Here is an 18,068-nt window from a genome sequence, read left to right on the forward strand (position 1 = left end):
CATCACATGTCTCTGCAGCTTGGATCAATTTATCCCAGCCTTCCTCACAAATCTGTGTTTTCCTTAGATTCACGGTGTTTTTATAGCTTTTCCTTAAATTGCTTATCCTTACGCTATTCCTGGTTTTTACTTTTAGGGCTATATTTAGTTCCCTATTTAACCTTGAACACTCCTGGTTAAACTATCTTGGACTGTGATCACAAGTTTTCTTTTTCTTTTTTGATTTTAAATCACCAGCAGTTTCAGTCGTGATATTACAAAGAACGCTTGCAATATCCAAATTAATGGAGGATCTATCTAAACAGGTATTACTATCTTTTTTTTCCCTATAAGATTATCCATCAAAATAGTTGGGTTCACACCCGACCATTTTAAGGAAACCCCTTTGTTACCTTGTGTCTCTATGTTTATATCAGCTGCCTTCCCCCTTTTTTGCAGTGACATGCTAAGCTTCAAAGTCATAATAAGCGGGTGGTGATCACTAAACAAACTTTCGTGGATTAGAAGCTTTTCCACCAACCCCCTGCAACAATCTGATACAATAAAATGATCTATATTCGAGGAGGATCTGGCCCCTACAAATGTTTGGATAGTTTTCTCCCCCTCTGTTTCGTCCAGTTCCATGGCTACTAAGTTATATTTATGGATTGCACTATTAATTGCTTCCAAGTAAATATCATGTGAGAAGTGAAGGATACGATCTCCAAAGCGGTCACAATATCCACATTGTTCTCCCACAATTATTTCACATTTGTTGCAATTAAAATCACCTCCCCAAATGAGTATATAATCTCCTCCTGCCCTCTTTAAAAGATCATCCAAATCTTCGTCTAAAGACTTGATTACCCTAAATCTTGTGTTATTAAGAATATTATCATAAAAATGTATTACAACGATAGACTGTTTCCCCTCCTTATAAAAAAGTAAAAACTGGTAGAAATGTTACGCGGTAAAGACTTTAGCTAATATTAAAGGTGAGGTTACTGCAATTAAAGCAGCTAAGCCGCCTTTGGCTCTCCCCATTCTAGACAGGGTGGCCGATGTGCATATCGTTTGAAAGCCATTAATAAAAAAAAGGCTCAGTATTCCAGGGTTCCTGCATCAAAATTAAAGCACAATCCTCGAACGTTTTAAGCCATTCCCCATCATTTAACTTGTTTTCAACCCCTGCCACGTTCCAGGACATGATAGATAAGAGCTCGTATATTTGAGCACTGGGACCAACATCTGTTGTATTACAGGTAGAAATATAATCATTGGTACAAACTAGTGACCCGCCAGCAACCTCCCCCTGTCAATCGATTTCTCTACAGCTTCTTAAGAGAGCGTACTGTACTTATTATGTAAGTGGGCAATCTGGATTGGGTCGTACCTGTGAATTATGTTAGCATTGCTATAATTAGACTAAGACCTAGGCCTATAGAAGAAACCAAGTGGGACAGCAGTAATATATTTGTCCTGTTGGGAAAAAGACTCAATAGGGTTGTTGGAAAATATTTCCATCAAGTTCCCTACCAGTACCCTGCTGCGGAAATTCACAACCACACAGTCTCCCCGTCACAATTTTCTGGAACTACCCACCCAGTTCGCTCTTCTTAACGTTATAATGTTCTGTTGTAATAAATTAATGCCAAAATTAGTCTTTTCTTGAAATCCAATGTACAACTTGATTTTTCAGGGACTTATGTGATTCTCTATTGTTATCCGTTCTTTTGGGAAAAAATTCAGAACAATAATATGGAGTCAACTGGGGGTAGATGTAGTGAGTCCTCAGTGTTATTAGTCGGTTGTGCGTTGTGCTCATTTTATCCTCCTGTTTACCTTTAAATGTTCTGGGAGGGTTAGTAGTGCTCGGTATGTTAGCCCATTGTTCTTACACAGGTTGTGTAGTTGGGTGGTCCGATGAAGATAGTGCAGGAGAAGTCGACCTTTGGTGGATTTTGCCGGTAGTAATAGTGGTGCCCAGTCCTTCTTTTGGCCTCTAGACTGGTTTATTTGTACTTGATGCTTTATTCAATAATTATGGTCGTAATAGTTAAGAGACCAAGTCTGTTAGGTAGGTAGCATCCTTTTGGACTAGTTTAATTTCCGACATCGGGCGTCGCTCGATGTTATTTATTTTACTGTGCAGTTTTTAAAAAAGTGTTTCAAAGTTTTGCGGGTTTTGTTCATGAATAACAGTATTACTAGCCTCTGCACCTCTTACCAGCCCTGAGTTTTTTCCTCCCTTTTTTGGCTTGGCTTTAGCTTTAGGCTTTACTACCTGATTAGCTGAAGGTACATTAATCAATTGAGGTAGTTTAGATTTTTTGGCTGGAGGAGAAACCATATCCGTATTATTGGATAGCACTGAGATCTCCAAAGAAGTCATTTAAACACAAGGGCTGGCCAGATTCAGAATATTAACCTCATTATTTTCACGGGGCCAGGTGCCTCTGCCACGGAGTCATTTTCTCTCCCATTACTCGCAAATGCTGAAGGGTCTAACCCGTCTTCTGGTACAGATTCTTTGGATACTGCGTCTAAAGCGGTTTTGGTAGTCACAAGTTGTTCCTCAACTTGAATGATCTCATTGTTTATCAACCCCACAGCGTTTTTTAAATATTTGGTAATGAGCTTACTTTTTGTAGGCAACTTCCCCACAGTGGACGGTAGCTTCCTTTTACCCATATTCCCTCAGGTATGTATGATAATGGAAGATGATGCAAAATATTGTGTCTCCTTACCGGTAGTTAGCAGCTCCAGAAAGGCCAACAGGGCTGGCCCGGCCCGGCCCAGCTTTGTCCAGCTGCGGACAGGTGCAGATGGGGCCCCCCTTTCCGCGCTGCGGAGCCCTGTGATGTTGTTAAAGCGCCTCCTGGCGCAGTCTGGCTGCGTCGGCAGTCCGATACCGCAGGCTTTGCTGCGGCTAGAAGTCCTGGTCCCGGAGCAGGTCCCCCACAACAGCAGCAGGTAACGGGCTCATGTAGCTCAGGAAGAGGAAACCTGATTTAACCCCTTCCGTGCGGCGCACGTTTAGCAGACGTCGCGTGCACTACCTCTGTAGTGCTGCGCACGTCCGCTGAACGTTCCGGCCCACCCCGCGCAATAGAACGTTCCGCACCAGCGTGGAACGTTCGGCGCAGCGGAGGGGTTAAAAAGAGATTTCCCCAGTATTTTTCACTGATTTGGAAGGAAGTGCGGCCGTGCACAAACATGAATTAATAACAGTGATGGTATGGGAAGCCCAAGCTTCATGATTAGGTTGCCTTCTTCAGGAAATGGATTTGATTTCCGTACCACTGGATCCTGTATAAGGGAAACCTGGGTTCCTAGGAGCCTGGTCCACAAACACATCCGAACGACAATCAGTCTGATTGTTATTACACTCAGTACGTGATGAAACAAGCATTTGCAATGCAATTGGTCTAGCTTTTGGGACCTTATAAGTATTTAGTGATGCAGCATATTATCGCACATTACTGCAACGTAGTTTAATCACAGAAGCTTCTCGTTATGACACATTTTTCTGGGAATCGCCCGTCCTTTCACTTCTGTTCTTAGATTAAATATGGTATCACCATACAGTCGGCAATATGTTTGTCTTTAGAATTCATCATGGAACAGAATCCTAGTAGCAGATGGATTAGACACAGCAGCCAAGAATCTGAAGATCAGGGATTGTGTAAATAGCAAGTCTAACTGGATTGAAGAAATGGAACATTACTGGGTGAATTAAGTGCAAACATCCTGGCTCTCCTCTATGACATGCTGGGCAGGCCATTATGACTGGGCAAAACCTATCTGTAAATTTCTTTTGAACTGCACAACCTGGCCAATCCTACGACTGGCGCGCTATAATAAAAATAGGGAAGAGCAATAGTTACCTTTTCTGTTACTTATTCCTCGCCTGCAGTTGAGGGGCCTGTGTGCATTGAACTGAAAAATGCAAAAAATGCAAAAACCCTGCATTCAACTATGTTGCTAAACCCTTCTTAAAACACAAAGCTTAAAACATTTGACTAAAGTAGAATGCTCCCTCAAGCATCATTGGAAGGTAAAGCCTCAGTTAACGCCGTTTGATAAATATGGGGAAGCCAATAGTACCTTTTGTTTGAAGGTCACAAGAGCACCCACTCCCAAGCGAGAACCCTTGTTGAATCAGCACAGCCATAGGAATTTTGTGAATGACAGTTAATAGGTTTCTTTGTAAGAAGACTTGATTTGCAGCTTCGAATTGGCCAATAAGCTTCATGGAGGATTCAAAGTATCTTGATCTAGAAATGCTCCTCCTGCATTGCAACATACTACTACCTTAAAGCACTAAACACACCGGATGGAAACGAACCAGCTCTAACTAGCCTGGGCTTAAGAGGAGCAATTGGGCCCATAGCTCAGCACGATATTTGTCAGCCAGGGTTAAAAATATTCTATCATCCAGAAAAGGGCAGATGTTGTAAACTTAATTGCACATCAAATTAGCAGGGAGATAACTGTAGCTGGCTGTCTACAGCCTTAACAAAGGGAGGAAAACACATAACTCCAGCAAACCTTAGTGTTTGCTCATGAAAAGTGAAGGGGTATGTCCTGGGTAGCGTATGATGCAGACATACAAAAATGTTGGCAGAATTTTGACATCCTGTCCCTCCAAGAAACGACTTTCCCCAATAGTTTATACATCCTACCAAATGCCTGCCACACATGCATTTAATAAGGGCATCCAATATGTAGTCTTTCAAAATACATTGCCTGAAAAAATCCACACGGAAGAAGTTGGGTTGGAATTAAAAAGCATCCTTGTTATTAGGACTAATCGCCTGATATCATCAGGAACAGATCATTTGCTTTAACCATTGAACATCTAGAAAAATCCTCTCTCCGCTCTAAAAAAAAAATCGATTACAAAAAATTAGAGGAAACCATAAGCGATCTGACAATAACATACCGTACTGCCCATTGGTTAATCACAGGCGACGTTAACGTGAGTCTAACAAAAGATTTGGAGGACTTCAGAGCATGTAAATCTGCATATTAATCAATGGGAACATCGCCCACCATGAAACCATCGTACACAAATGAGATAAGATGGGTGAACTGCTTACTCAGTATTTAGAATTCTGAATGGCCAATCTAAACTAGCAGCCCCAATTTATATTCCTAATACCACCGCATCACTGTTTTACAACTTTACTAGTAAGTCTTTTTTCCACTGCATAAGAGAGTATATAATTAGGACAAGGTTTAAGAGTGGCTGTCTACATCAAGTAATAACCATGGATTTGATGCGTGAAATTGTGCAATAAAGCAAGCCAAATTGTTCAACAAATACTATGGGGCAGATTTACAAGCCCCTTGCGCCACTAGTACGTCACTGGTGGCGCAGAGGGCTCCTCCATATTTACAAGGACAGGAAAAGCCACCTTGCTTGGCTTTACCTCTCCTTGTAAATACGACCTATTCACACACAGCGCTTTGCGTTGAAGGGGCGTTCCATGGGTGTTCCCACGCAACACTCATGGAACAAGACAGGTGGCATAGCGAGGCGCAACGAGGAGAAATTTTTCATTTCTCCTCGTAATTTCCTCTTTCAATGCGTGCTGCATTCTACAGCACACATTGAAGAAGGGAAATGCCTGTAGTGATTGTTTTTGTGCAGGAAAGTGCCCCTTCCTGCACAAAAACAATATCCCCATGACACAGGCATCCTTGCACCATGGTGCAAGGGTGCCTGCGCCGGCGCATGGCTGCAGTTTGTGCGCCAGCGCAGGGGGAAGCACAGAGATGCGACATATTCTTGTAAATATGTTGCATCCCTGTGCTTCGGAAGTGGCGTGGCTCAGTCAAAGGGCTTGCGGTGCCACGCTGCGGTACTTCCTCGTAGCTCTGTCCCTATAAATGTAAAGCATCTCAAAAGGAATGGCCTAAATAGTAGTTTGAAAAAAAGAGCAATGAAAAGAGTGAAAATCATGGTTCCAGGTAGTCACTAACAAACACAGAGCTAAAGAATTAAACCTCTTGACAATTTGGCAAGTGTTTTGAAATCAGCGAATACAGGATTTTCTGAAGTCATCCTAATTAAGAGGACCCAAAGTAGGCGTGCTTAACAACTAACGGTTGTCCAAAACTCTAAGACAAGAGAAAACTAGATAATATTTCTTACAAACCAAAATGTGGATTAAAAGTAGTGAAGCTTGAATGACAAACTCCGTATTTCTGGGAATAACACTAAGTTACTAGTGAATCAGCATAAATGACACTTATAATTTTCGGAGAAGGTCCATAATTCAGAGCAGTACCCCCGAAAAACTATTTCCGTACGTGCTGTGGCTTTAGGAATGCAGAGACTTTAAGTTCAGTAGAAGGAGAGTGGTTGACAAAAAAGGTTAAATCCTGCAGGTTTTGTCAGCAAGTGACAGAGGAAGATTACATTACCCAATCAGTTTGGAACATATAGATATTTTAGTCCACACTACTATGTTGGTTATGGTGTGGAACTGAAATACAGTAACTCAAATATGTAACAAAAGTATTGTGTCCCGAATTTCGTTCACAAAAATTCCGCACCATTGCAGTTAATAATAAGATCAACGGTATTCTGAAACACTGGGCACTTGGTAACGAGTAGCTTGTGTTACCTGAAACCGGAGCAGTGTCTGCTACTTCGCTCGACCCGGAGCTACAAATAGAAGTAACAAACATTAAATCTTCATGTTTTAGCACCTTTAAATAGCGCGAACATGATTAGAAGGTTCCGGATTGCCTTGACTCGCTCCTGGTGCCTGCCCACAGGGCCGGCGCTAGGCATGGGCAGCTGCCCAGGGTCTGGCACTCAGCCCACCAGCATGGGGCCCGAACTGATTGTGTCCCCTGTTGTTTTACTGTCTCCTTGCAGTTAGAGTCTATGGGAGGGCCCACTCCCTGGGCCTCTCAGGGATGGTGTCTGGTGGCCTAGGGGAGGGAGACACTTCCCCTTGTCTCAATTGCAAGGAGACCCATTCAGAGACACTGTGGGAGGCCCATTGTGCAGGATTTTAGTGCCCCCACAGTGTTAACTCTCAGGCCACAAGCAATTCTTACACCTATCAGGCTGATGGTGTGAGAATTGCTTGTGGGCTGAAAATTAAAACTGTGGGGGCGCTAGAATCCTGTACAATGGGCCACCTGCGGTGTGTCTGAATGGTTTCCTTGCAAGGGGTCACTTAAGTAAATTAGAGGGTCCTCGCCTGTGGTAAAGGAAGATGCAGAGTCCACTTGATAGGTTAAGATCCTTTATTGCAGGTTCCTTCCAGGTTAGACAGATAAGTTAAGTTATAAGGTAAACCCCACCAGGAGCTCGCTGTTGGTAGCTCAGCCTCAGATGACCAACTGTCACAATAGGTAATAGAAAGGTACAGTCAGCTAGAGAGACACTCTGGCATTCTATGATGTCATAAGTATAATAGTATTGTCTAGCCAGAGAGGAACAGTGAAGATAGTATTTACTACACATCCTCTCTCTTTATGGAGTAATAGCAGAACAAAGGAATAATCAACAATAATACCTAATATGCCCTAAATAGTAAGGAAGTACACAATTTAGAAGAACCAAAATTATTAGTAGTGTACAACAAAAGATGACTTTAGCATGAGGTATTATTAGGAGAGAAGAGAACAAAGAATCAGTATTATGACATTATATGCCACATCCCCTTCCCTTAACAATAGAGTAAGGTTTTGAAACAAAACTAAGACTATCCTTAACATTACCCTTGAAGAGGATACGCCGACACTAAATGTATGATAAAAATACAACTGAAAATCTCACCTGAATGAAGCCCTGGCCAGTAGCTACAAGCAGGTAGACTCAGACAAAACACCGTGTACAATCATTTTCTACCAATATCAGGAGACGTTGAACCTCTCTTGCAAAGGGTACGTTGCAGGACAGCATGGGCGTTGACTACCCAAAAACATTTTTGGCTTCCCCTAAATAGGGTACACCACAGAGTAGACAAAATATCTCTGGGAAAAGGGCATGGACTACCCATAACTACTTATGGAACATGGGACTACCAAAAAAAAACATTTAACCTCCCCTGAAAAAGGGAAACCGCAGAGTAAACAAATTATCTCTGGGAAAAGGGGCATGGACTATCCATTAATACTTATGGAACATACTACGGGTATGGACTACCCTTCAACATCCCCAATCAACCAACCATGGGCATGGACTACCACAGACACTAACGTCCCCAGACGAGGGTACAGCGCATAGTATGGACTATAACCCTGGGACAAGAGATGGGCATGGACTATCCACAAACACCAACATACTCAGGTAAGGGTACAACCATGGGCATGGACTACCCACAAAAACCAACATCTCCAGACTAGGTACTCGACAGGATAAAGACTAAAACCCTGGGACAAGAGACTATTCGCAAACATTCAACAAGGACTAGTGAAACACACACCTTGTGAACTGGTATGGGCTTGGACTACCCACTATGACATCACACCCACACTGATAAACGAAACGACACTAAGCCCTACATAGGATTCACTATGGTGTACATCATAACCCTAGAAAAATGATTTCGGTAGAGTTAAATACTGTCAATCTGATCCCAGATGTAAACGATAGGGCAAACACTGAAGAGACTACCAACCACACAAAAGATCATGCTGAAAACAATATGCAAGCTAAACACTATAAAACAAATTAGTAACAATGCCAGCTTCGGTGAGCGACCTCTCACCCGGGTTCTGTGTTTACTGTTCTCTGTCGACATTGTTGAGCTTCCAGAAGTCGTCGTGGGTTTTTGTCAGCTGAGTACAGAGTGATTATTTCCATGAGCAAAGTCTCTTCCGCTCCATTGTTTCCTACATCCTCTAAACGAAGCTTCATGGTTAGCACTCATGAAGAAAACTCAGAGATCCAAATATACACTGGTGTGTACATCACCGAAGGAAAAAACAAACTCCCAAGACTCACGCAAAAGACTGAAAACGCTACGAGTGGCAGTGGTTGCTATGACGATCCAAACAATCACAAGATGGCAGCCACGTCGGTCGCGGCGGCGTAAGAAGCCTGAAGATCGGCGTCACAGGCGTCACAGGACTCGAGAAGAATCCGGCCTCACCAACTCCCCGAAGCATTCCAGGGACGTCATCAGATGAAAGGCTGACAGGAAGGAGAGAAGATGGTTGCAGACCAACCGTCACCAACGGACAGCGGGATACAAGACGGTGAGTGAATGAGCACAGCAAGGCAAAACTTGGGAGACTGACGCTGAGGCCGTCCAGGCTTTACACACATTCACCGCACAACGAACAGACTCTGCCTCCATACTTGTGTATACATCGCACTGTTCACGAAGGCAATTGAGTGTACGCAGGTGAAATTGATCAACACGTCTTACTCTTCACCAATGCTTCAGGTTTCTCCCGACAGAGCCGTGACAAGCACACACAGGGCAGCCTCAAACAGATCCGGGACAGCTGGAGAAACTCCCCAAACATGTCATACTGTCCGGACGGTGGGAGGCACGAAGGCTCAAGCTGAAGCGGCGCTGTATCTATGTGCTGGTGAAAGGTTCATAGTATTTGTCTCTGATGCAGCCAATTGAGCACTTTACATAAATTGCCAGTTACTGCCAACACTTGACTCTTCCCACACTGTACGAAGGCTAGACTTAATATAACATACTGCAGGCCTCAGGGAAGGGTAATACTGGAAGACTTTCAGCTGACAGAAGCAAGGTGACAGCAGGCATAACAGTAACAAAGGCTCAGGTTGTAGACTGCTGGTTGACTGAACGCTAACAAGAATTGAGGTAAAGACATGCGCCCAGGGTGTAGGCTGTCCAGGTGGCACAGGACACTGGTGGGGTCATCTGGGCGTTACCTTTTGTGTAGATGTAATTTTTACCTTTTGTGTAGATGTAATTTTCATAAAGTCCTTAGTTCCTTTCTTTAGTTTCTTTTGTTGAAGTAGCTTCTTTAGTGCATACGCAGGTTCATCCTCAAGAAAACGTCGCCAAAATGTGGTAAAGGAAGATGCAGAGTCCACTTGATAGGTTAAGATCCTTTATTGCAGGTTCCTTCCAGGTTAGACAGATAAGTTAAGTTATATGGTAAACCCCACCAGGAGCTCGCTGTTGGTAGCTCAGCCTCAGATGACCAACTGTCACAATAGGTAATAGAAAGGTACAGTCAGCTAGAGAGACACTCTGGCATTCTATGATGTCATAAGTATAATAGTATTGTCTAGCCAGAGAGGAACAGTGAAGATAGTATTTACTACATCGCCCATTACCTTTTAGCCCAGGGCCTCGCAAATAATGGAACTGGCTCTGCCTGTACAAGTTCCAAAGTATGCAGCTCTGCCAGTTGGATATCTGCAAACAAGTACATACTGATCCAGCCAGTGTCCCCCTGCTGGGCAAACATAATCTTCGACGACACCCCTGAACTACTTATAAATGTGACCCCGCAGTCTTTCCTTGTTCCCCTCCCTGTTACCATTTATATGTAGTCACTGTTATTGTCTGATTTTTTAAACTGGTCAGTTACCGTTTCCTGTTTTAAAAGGCTGCCCTTAATCCACTGACCTTCCTTGTCTCTCTTAGAATACATACTCAAGCCCATCAAAAGTTTTTCAGCATCAAAGGAGAAAAGGATGGCTTACTTTTGTTATTGTCGCTGACCCGACTTCCTTCAACGGTGCAAGACTGGTCCGGGTTTCCCAGCAAGAGCGGCACGCTGAAGTGGATTCCTGCTTGTGCCCCGGGGGGACTGCAGAGTGCGCTCTGTTAGAAAAGCACTCTAGTTGTTCCCTGCTTGTGCCCCAGGGGCACTGGAAAGTGTGCACAATTCGTCCCTGCTCATTGTGCGAAAAATACTCCAGGGGCAGAAACTTTGCTATGTGCACACCAAGAAACTGCACGACCGGGAGTGCAGGCGGGAGGGGCGGAGAGGGACGGACTACGGGAGAGTGGCGGGGGCGGTAGGGGAACAAAATGGTGCCTGAAATAAAGGGGCCAATAGCCGTGGCAGGATACAAATGACTACGTGATCGTCATGAGGCAAGACTAAGAAGCATAAAACCTATGGGTAGTCTGCATTGAGGAAATAAACCAATAATAAAAATGGGCGGAGAGTGGGCGGAGCTTCCACGAAGCTTCCCCACTATAGTGTAAACTGCATACCTCTCAAAGCGATAGCAGCACATTCGTGCTACAACGCTAGGCGAGACCTAAAAATCAACAGAGAATCTCGGGACTTTCAATACTGTTGTATATATCACTCCAGCTAGACTAAGTATGTATGTTCTTCACTAAGATGACAAATACTTGCTTTTGTTGCAACAAATAATTCAGAGTTTGAAAACATCTAATGTAGCGTACTTCATAATTTAAAATGATTGTTCGTTTATCTATTCGAAGATGTAAACAATTACGCAAATATATTTAAACTGTGATCTTCTTATTAGACTTCTAGGTAGATGGTAGGATGCCACCAAAACAAATATATTCAAAAGTGAGTATTTATGTTATGTGTTTCTAGATCAATTTTTGTTAAAAATTAGGAATTTACTGAGTGCCCACTGCAGAACGATGGTTGGCAAAAATCAGAACTATGTTTACTTTTGTAAAGGCTTTTCCTTGCGAGGATAGGACCAAGCAAAAGTGTTGACTCTACCTGGAGACTATATGAACGTTTGATTAACATAATATGATTTGATTATTATCTCATTCAAAATAGATGGCTACGATTTATGTTATTTATTTTATATTGTATGTAATTTGTTTGCATTTTTTTCTTTCTAAAAGCCAGTTTAATAAGCAGTGACATCTCGCTGATAAACTGCAATTTACTCCGATGTACTTTACACTAACATGGAACTCAAGATATTAGGTAGTATATTTTTCTCCGGTAGCTACTGTATTTTATTATGCTGTTGTTTAATATCCATTTATTGATATATGTAACTACTGTTTATTTCCCTAGCAACTAGAAGCAGTGTGCTATTCACATAAGCAAATCTAAACATAATACACTTGTTCCTGTTTGTTGTTCTAGCTCTGGAAACCAGACATGCTCACCCAAAGGCAAGAGCAGAAAGGACAGCCACCGTGCAGAGCGCGAGTTCTTGCAAGGAGCTACAGTTATCGATACTTTGGATGGACCCAATGATGTCCTTGGACTTAGTACAGACAGCCTATCGCACCTGAGGAGCCCTTCTGTACTGGAAGTGAGAGAGAAGGGATATGAACGCCTGAAAGAAGAACTTGCTAAAGCTCAGCAGGTACTAATTACTAACCATTTAATTACATTGCTTTGTAATTTCCAATTTTCTGATGTATTTTCTAACATTAAAATAAACTTTTACCATAACTGTTTTGAAGTAACGATTTTTATCCAGTCTTTATTGCTTTCCTGGTAACATGTTAGGATTGTCTTCCTCAAGGTTTTCCCTTCTAAAGAATTTACTTGCTTTTCTTTTTCATAACGTGTTCGGCTATATCAAAATCTCATCATAATTATTTATAATATAATCATAACGAATTCATTCACAAAGTACAAGGATGACAATTCGTCATATTGTAAAAAGGTTTACAATGTAAGATGATCATAGATTGCATGTAGGCAAAACTTTGGTTGATCCAGTAAAAAGGCTAAAGTCCCTCTCTGGAACCCCTGATGTCTACAAGAGCTAGACATTCATGGAAATATTTAAAACCAATTTAAGGAAACGTTGTTTCCATATCTGATCACTTTTCATCCTTAGTGGCTATAGCTCATTCATAAGCGATTGATCTAATGCCTCATAACTAACGCAATAGAACTGCTAATTAAGGAGAAAGGTAGAAAAGAGACCAAAGATTTGTTAGAATGTCTAGGATCAACCTCATTACCTTCATTTTACCTATTTCATAATCATTGGACCATTTTTAGGAGATTAAATTACTACACACTGGGTCATGCAGTCTGAATCAGGAATACATGTTTGCTTGATACACAGAATGGAAAATGTATCAACCAAAGTGCACAGTTTTAAAATATTTTGCAAAGGACACCCTGCTGCTCCTTAGCCTTTCAAAGAGGTAGAATAGTGGCTAACGGAGAAAGGGGGTGCAGAAAAGGAACTGACAACAATGAAGTGGAGGGAGAGAGAGAGATGGATATGGTGTGTTGCATTAAATCAAATGTCCTGTTCCTCAGCCATCTAACTGAAGAGGTTACTTTATTTCAGGCCCCTGGTTCAGCGCTATTTTCAAAAATTTGTACTACACACAAGTTAAAATTGTCCCATTTCAAATGCCGGCAAACATACACTTCTAAAAAAAAAATTCATTTCATCGATATTATAGAAGACTTTTCATTTCCAGGCAATTCACAAAATAAAAGCACCTTCCCGTTTAAAAAAAATGCATTTATGTACCGCTGACCTTTTAGTGCAGCCAGAGCCCGGGAGAAAACAAACAATACCTTTTATTTATGTCTAGCAGTTGCAGCGGTTAGTAGTCATATGTGCACATACCTTTTCCCAGCACACGTCGGTTGATCCCGTTTGTGCCGAGAGGCAGACGGCGTAACCGCCCGAGTTTGCGGGACACAGGGTTTCTCAAGACCGGCCGGGCCCTGCATTGATTTGGGAAAGAAGCGGACCCAGTTGTTTAGAAACGTGCCTAGAGGGCTCGGCAGCGCTGAATAGCGTGTTCTTATTTCTGTTCCCAGCGGCATGTTACCTGTAGTATTTAGACCGGTTTTTCCAACTGCGTGCAGTGAAGTTAATATAGTGCGGCGCTAAGGCTCCCGCACACTATTTGAACCCCCATTTGAGTGAATTTATCTCCATTATGGAGCTCTTTCAAGAATAGCTCATCTGTAATTCTATTATCATATAAATTATTTTCTTGGTTGAGATTCCACTTGGCCAGTTGTAAATGGACGCAAGGCCCCTTTTGCTAGTATATGGGGTTCTGCTTTTTACTGCGGATAATTTTTCAGATGTGTGCACTCGCGTATTGGCCCTAGCTAATGGTGCTTTGCAGGTTCAAATGCTACTTTTAATTTACCTGTAGATTTTCTTGTTTTTCCCCTAGCACCATATATAGTTCATTACACACAAACCTTGTTTGCGCAATGCACGTTAAAGAAAACATTTACAGCCTGATTCATCAAGCTGATTTGCGCTCGCAAAGGGCCAGATTCTGAGAATCTGGCCCTTTGCGAGTGCGATTTTTGCATTTGGTATTCATCATCCCAAATGCAAAAATCACTATTAGCGAAATCGCATATTTGCGAGGAATTGATTTGAGGAATCTCTAATAGAGATTCCTTAAATGCAATTCATCAACCAAATAGAAATAGCGAAATCGCAATATTTGGTCTCAATTTACCACCAGGTCTGACTTAGTGGTAAATTGCGTAAATAGTGTAAAAAGCACTTTAGTGCATTTTTTTCTTTTGCATGTTACACACACACATGTCCTTTGGACATGTGTGTGCGCAACACCTGTTCAAATGTGCATTTTAGGGGTGCTACAGGGTGTCCTTTGGACACCCCTGGCACCCTTAAAATCGCTATCTGATTTGCGAGTAGCAAATTGCTACTCGCAAATAAGGGATACTCCCCATTCATTCCTATGGGCCTTTTGGCCCATAGGAATGAATGGGGAGTTAATCCTTTTTTTGCGAGTAGCAAAGTGCTACTCGCAAATAGAGAACATGTAGGAATCGCTATTTATTTAGCAATTCCTACATGAATACCGTTTTGCGTGTCCTCAATAGCGAGTCGCTATGATTCGCTATTAGGGCCACGCAAAACGGCCCGTTGATGAATCAGGCTGTAAGTACTGTGTGAATTACTATTTATTTCTGCCCTTTATTCTTGCACCGTTAAATCAGATTAGTAAAACCTGTTGTTTACAACGTTTAGCAACGACTTCGAAGCGCTTAATTTAAATATGTTAATACTATCATATTTAGCTTAGATGTAGAGCGATCCCTCCTTAGCCACTTCCTAGAAAGGGACTAACAGCTGAGCAGACCGCATGTACACCGATGGTTGACCGTCTTGTGTTATCAGAGTGAACACACCGCAGTGCGTGCAAGCGCTTTATGCACACAGCTTTCATATTAGCACACGTCGTATATTATTTCTAACATCTAATTCATTAGAGGCGCTACTGTTGCGGTTCGTGTCCGTAGGCACCGCGTTTGTTCATGGAATTCAAGCAGCACTGCATAGGTGAGGGATACAGCTGTCCTGCTGCAGGTAGGAGCCTCTCCATGGGGAAGAAAAATAATAATACATTTTATATAGCGCTTGGTACTGCAGTGTGCTGCTTCTGCGTTAGTCGATCCTTGCCTACCCCTTTGCGCTTCAACTACAGAATCACAATGCAGGCTTATTTACATAATTAATATAACATCGGTGCTACAGCCAGTGTGAAGAACAATGCCACTAATTAAAAGCTGTGCTTGGTGAGCTTCTTCGGGACTCTGGGTTCCCCTTGTACTGTGTGTTGTGTTATTCATTGCCAGAGTTTTATTATACTGGGCGCATGTACGTCAATCCCCAATTGCACAGGCCAAACCTATGGGCATGGGGAGCGGCGGATGAGGTTCCACTGTGGGTGGGTGGGGGGAGGGCGTGTTTAGTGGGATTGCTTCCAGCAAAATGTGAAGACAATAATAATAATAATAATAATAATCCACATTTGTATAGCGCACAATCACCCGTTAGGGTCTCTAGGCGCTGGGGGCCGTCGGGAAGATTAAGCAAGCTATTGCCCAGAGTCACATGGTGCTGGGCTAACCTGCCGCCGGAGCCGGGGATCGAACCCTGATCCCCAGATTCCAGCGTCAGTCGCCCTGGCCGCGGCGCCACACCTCTCCCTCACAATAGTTACTGTCTGGATATTTACAGTACACATCATAGTCAAGCCCCCCTTAAGCCACTGTACTGCAAGCCGCTCTAGAATTAACATATCTCTTCTTTGGTCCATTTACGTCCAGCAAGACCTTTGGTCATCATTTCATTCTCCTCTGTCATTTTATTGTGAAAAAAACGCCTGGAGCTTTTGCCAGGTGTCCACAACGCAGTAGATTCAAATGGATAAACTCATGGAAGGGATTTTTATATGGGATACTCTAAATATTCTCTGCACTTATCTTGCCCTGCACTTTCCATCGTAACACTTAATGCACTTGTACTACTACTGTAGGCTGCTCTCTACCCAGCTGCTCTCTACCCAGCTGCTCTTACAGCCTCCCCACCAGTGCTTCAAATGGGCCGGTACTGCCTGGTACGGAGTACCGGCACTTTTTTATTTTGAGAGGGAGAGTACCTGCACTTCTCAGAAACAAGCAGGTTCTTTGCTACAGAGTACCTGCACTTCTATTTTTCCATTTCAAGCACTGCTCTCCACTCTCTATGTGCTTGCACACCTCGGAGGCCTGTACCACAACAACATCGACTCACTCAGCGGCTAATAGCTCTTTATTAGGCAATAAAGTAGATATTTCCCTAATAACGTGCGACTGGAAGCTACCAGCGACGCTCAACTCACAAGATACAAGCCGCATATTAATGCTCCTATTCTGTTCAGAGACTAAATGACGATTTGTGAGATTTCTTTGTTTTTGATACTGGTGTAGGGAAGAAAAGCAAAGAATAGATGCACGGAGAAAGCTTAATGTGCCCCTGAGCGAAACAGGTGTTGACGCCATCATGGTTTCTTGCGTCGTCATTGGCATTACTTCTTGAACTAACCAAGTAGGAATTAATAAAGGGTACTCTAAGGAGAAGGTCAACTCCTCTCTGGGCAGGAGTGTGCTTTTCTGAGCAGTGTAGCTGAAGAGTCGTATTCTGTATATACTGAGACAAACTAAACAAAAAGACATGACAGCAGTTGCCGGGCTGGGAAAGTCCTCGAGTGCTTCCTTGTAGGCCCGTATTGGGACTCTGTAGATGGAGCTCAGTGCAGCAGTGTCCGCAAATGGGGGGGTCAAGTTTGTGGAAGCTCCACTCAGCGAGTTCGACTGCTTGCTGGCTGCTCGCGCCACCCCTCCCGTCTGCCAGCGATGACCTCAGCTGCTGGGAATCTGCATACAGGAAGGAGGGGCGCATGCCGGGAGAAAATAAGCGCGAGACAGGCGGCGAGAGTGTGAGACACAGAGGGAGTGACAAAGCAGAAGACGAGGAGAGATAAAAGGACAGAGATGGAGAGCACGAGTGAGAAGGTAGGGAGGACGAGCCGTGGAGAGAAAGAGAGGCAAAAATGAAAAGAAAGGGAGACAGAATGAAAGATACAGTGTGTCAGGGATAGGGAGGAGAGGAAAACAAGGAATTAAAGTATGTGATTGGTGCGCGCGCCTCAGCGAATGATCTGTTTTCAATTATCGCACCCGTGTCTGGGCACCATAATTGAAAACAGATGTGGCCTGTGCGGGTAACCGACACCAATAGGCCGCTGGCGGAGCAAAGGCGGGACATGCAACCGCCTTTGCCCAATTGTGTGCTGTCTTTATTTGAAAGATGCACGCAAAGCCCATTAGCCTGAGAGGAAGAAAAAAACACACGCACACGCGTGTGGTGAGCATGGGGCGATTTCTGAAGCCCCTTACTAAAAGTCGAGCATGCAGCGCATGTGCTGCTCTAGGCTCGACCTAAAAATGGTGTCCTCAGAATCTTCTTTGCTCAGTATAGGGGATGAGACTGAGTAATAGTGTTCTGGTGAACCAATTTTGGTTGGACTCAATAATAGTCCACCTTAAACTCTCAGGTGTGTGATTAGCCTCCAGAAAATGACTGAGCATTTTTATGTTAGTCTTTTTGCACCGGATGGTGCTTTTATGTTCACTCACACGTGTCTTGACAGGTCTCGTTGTCATGCCCACATATCGCAGGTTGCACAGGGAATTTTTTGTGTTACAGTTAGTGTTTCTTCTGCCTCCATGGTGGTCTAAGGCCCAGGTCTATGCTTTTTGTTGCAATGGTGGGAGGGCAAACAGCAACTGTAATACAAACAAGCATTAGAAATGCAATCGGGCTCGGATTTATTTGAGTTTGAGCTAATGGCATTATAAATGCCAAT

General features: G+C 43.2%; 1 protein-coding gene across 3 annotated transcripts in view; it reads left to right on the forward strand.

The window, feature by feature from the left end:
- RAB3IP (RAB3A interacting protein) overlaps nt 1-18,068 on the forward strand; it is a 266,787-nt gene that overhangs the window by 130,862 nt on the left and 117,857 nt on the right. For all 3 annotated transcript variants that reach the window (XM_078673902.1, XM_078673904.1, XM_078673903.1), the window contains exon 3: nt 12,043-12,268. In XM_078673902.1, the coding sequence (XP_078530028.1) occupies nt 12,043-12,268 (226 nt within the window). The remainder of the gene's footprint in view (nt 1-12,042; nt 12,269-18,068) is intronic.

The sequence above is a fragment of the Lissotriton helveticus genome, chromosome 1_1 (genome assembly GCF_964261635.1).
Source record: "Lissotriton helveticus chromosome 1_1, aLisHel1.1, whole genome shotgun sequence".
NCBI lineage: Eukaryota > Metazoa > Chordata > Amphibia > Caudata > Salamandridae > Lissotriton > Lissotriton helveticus.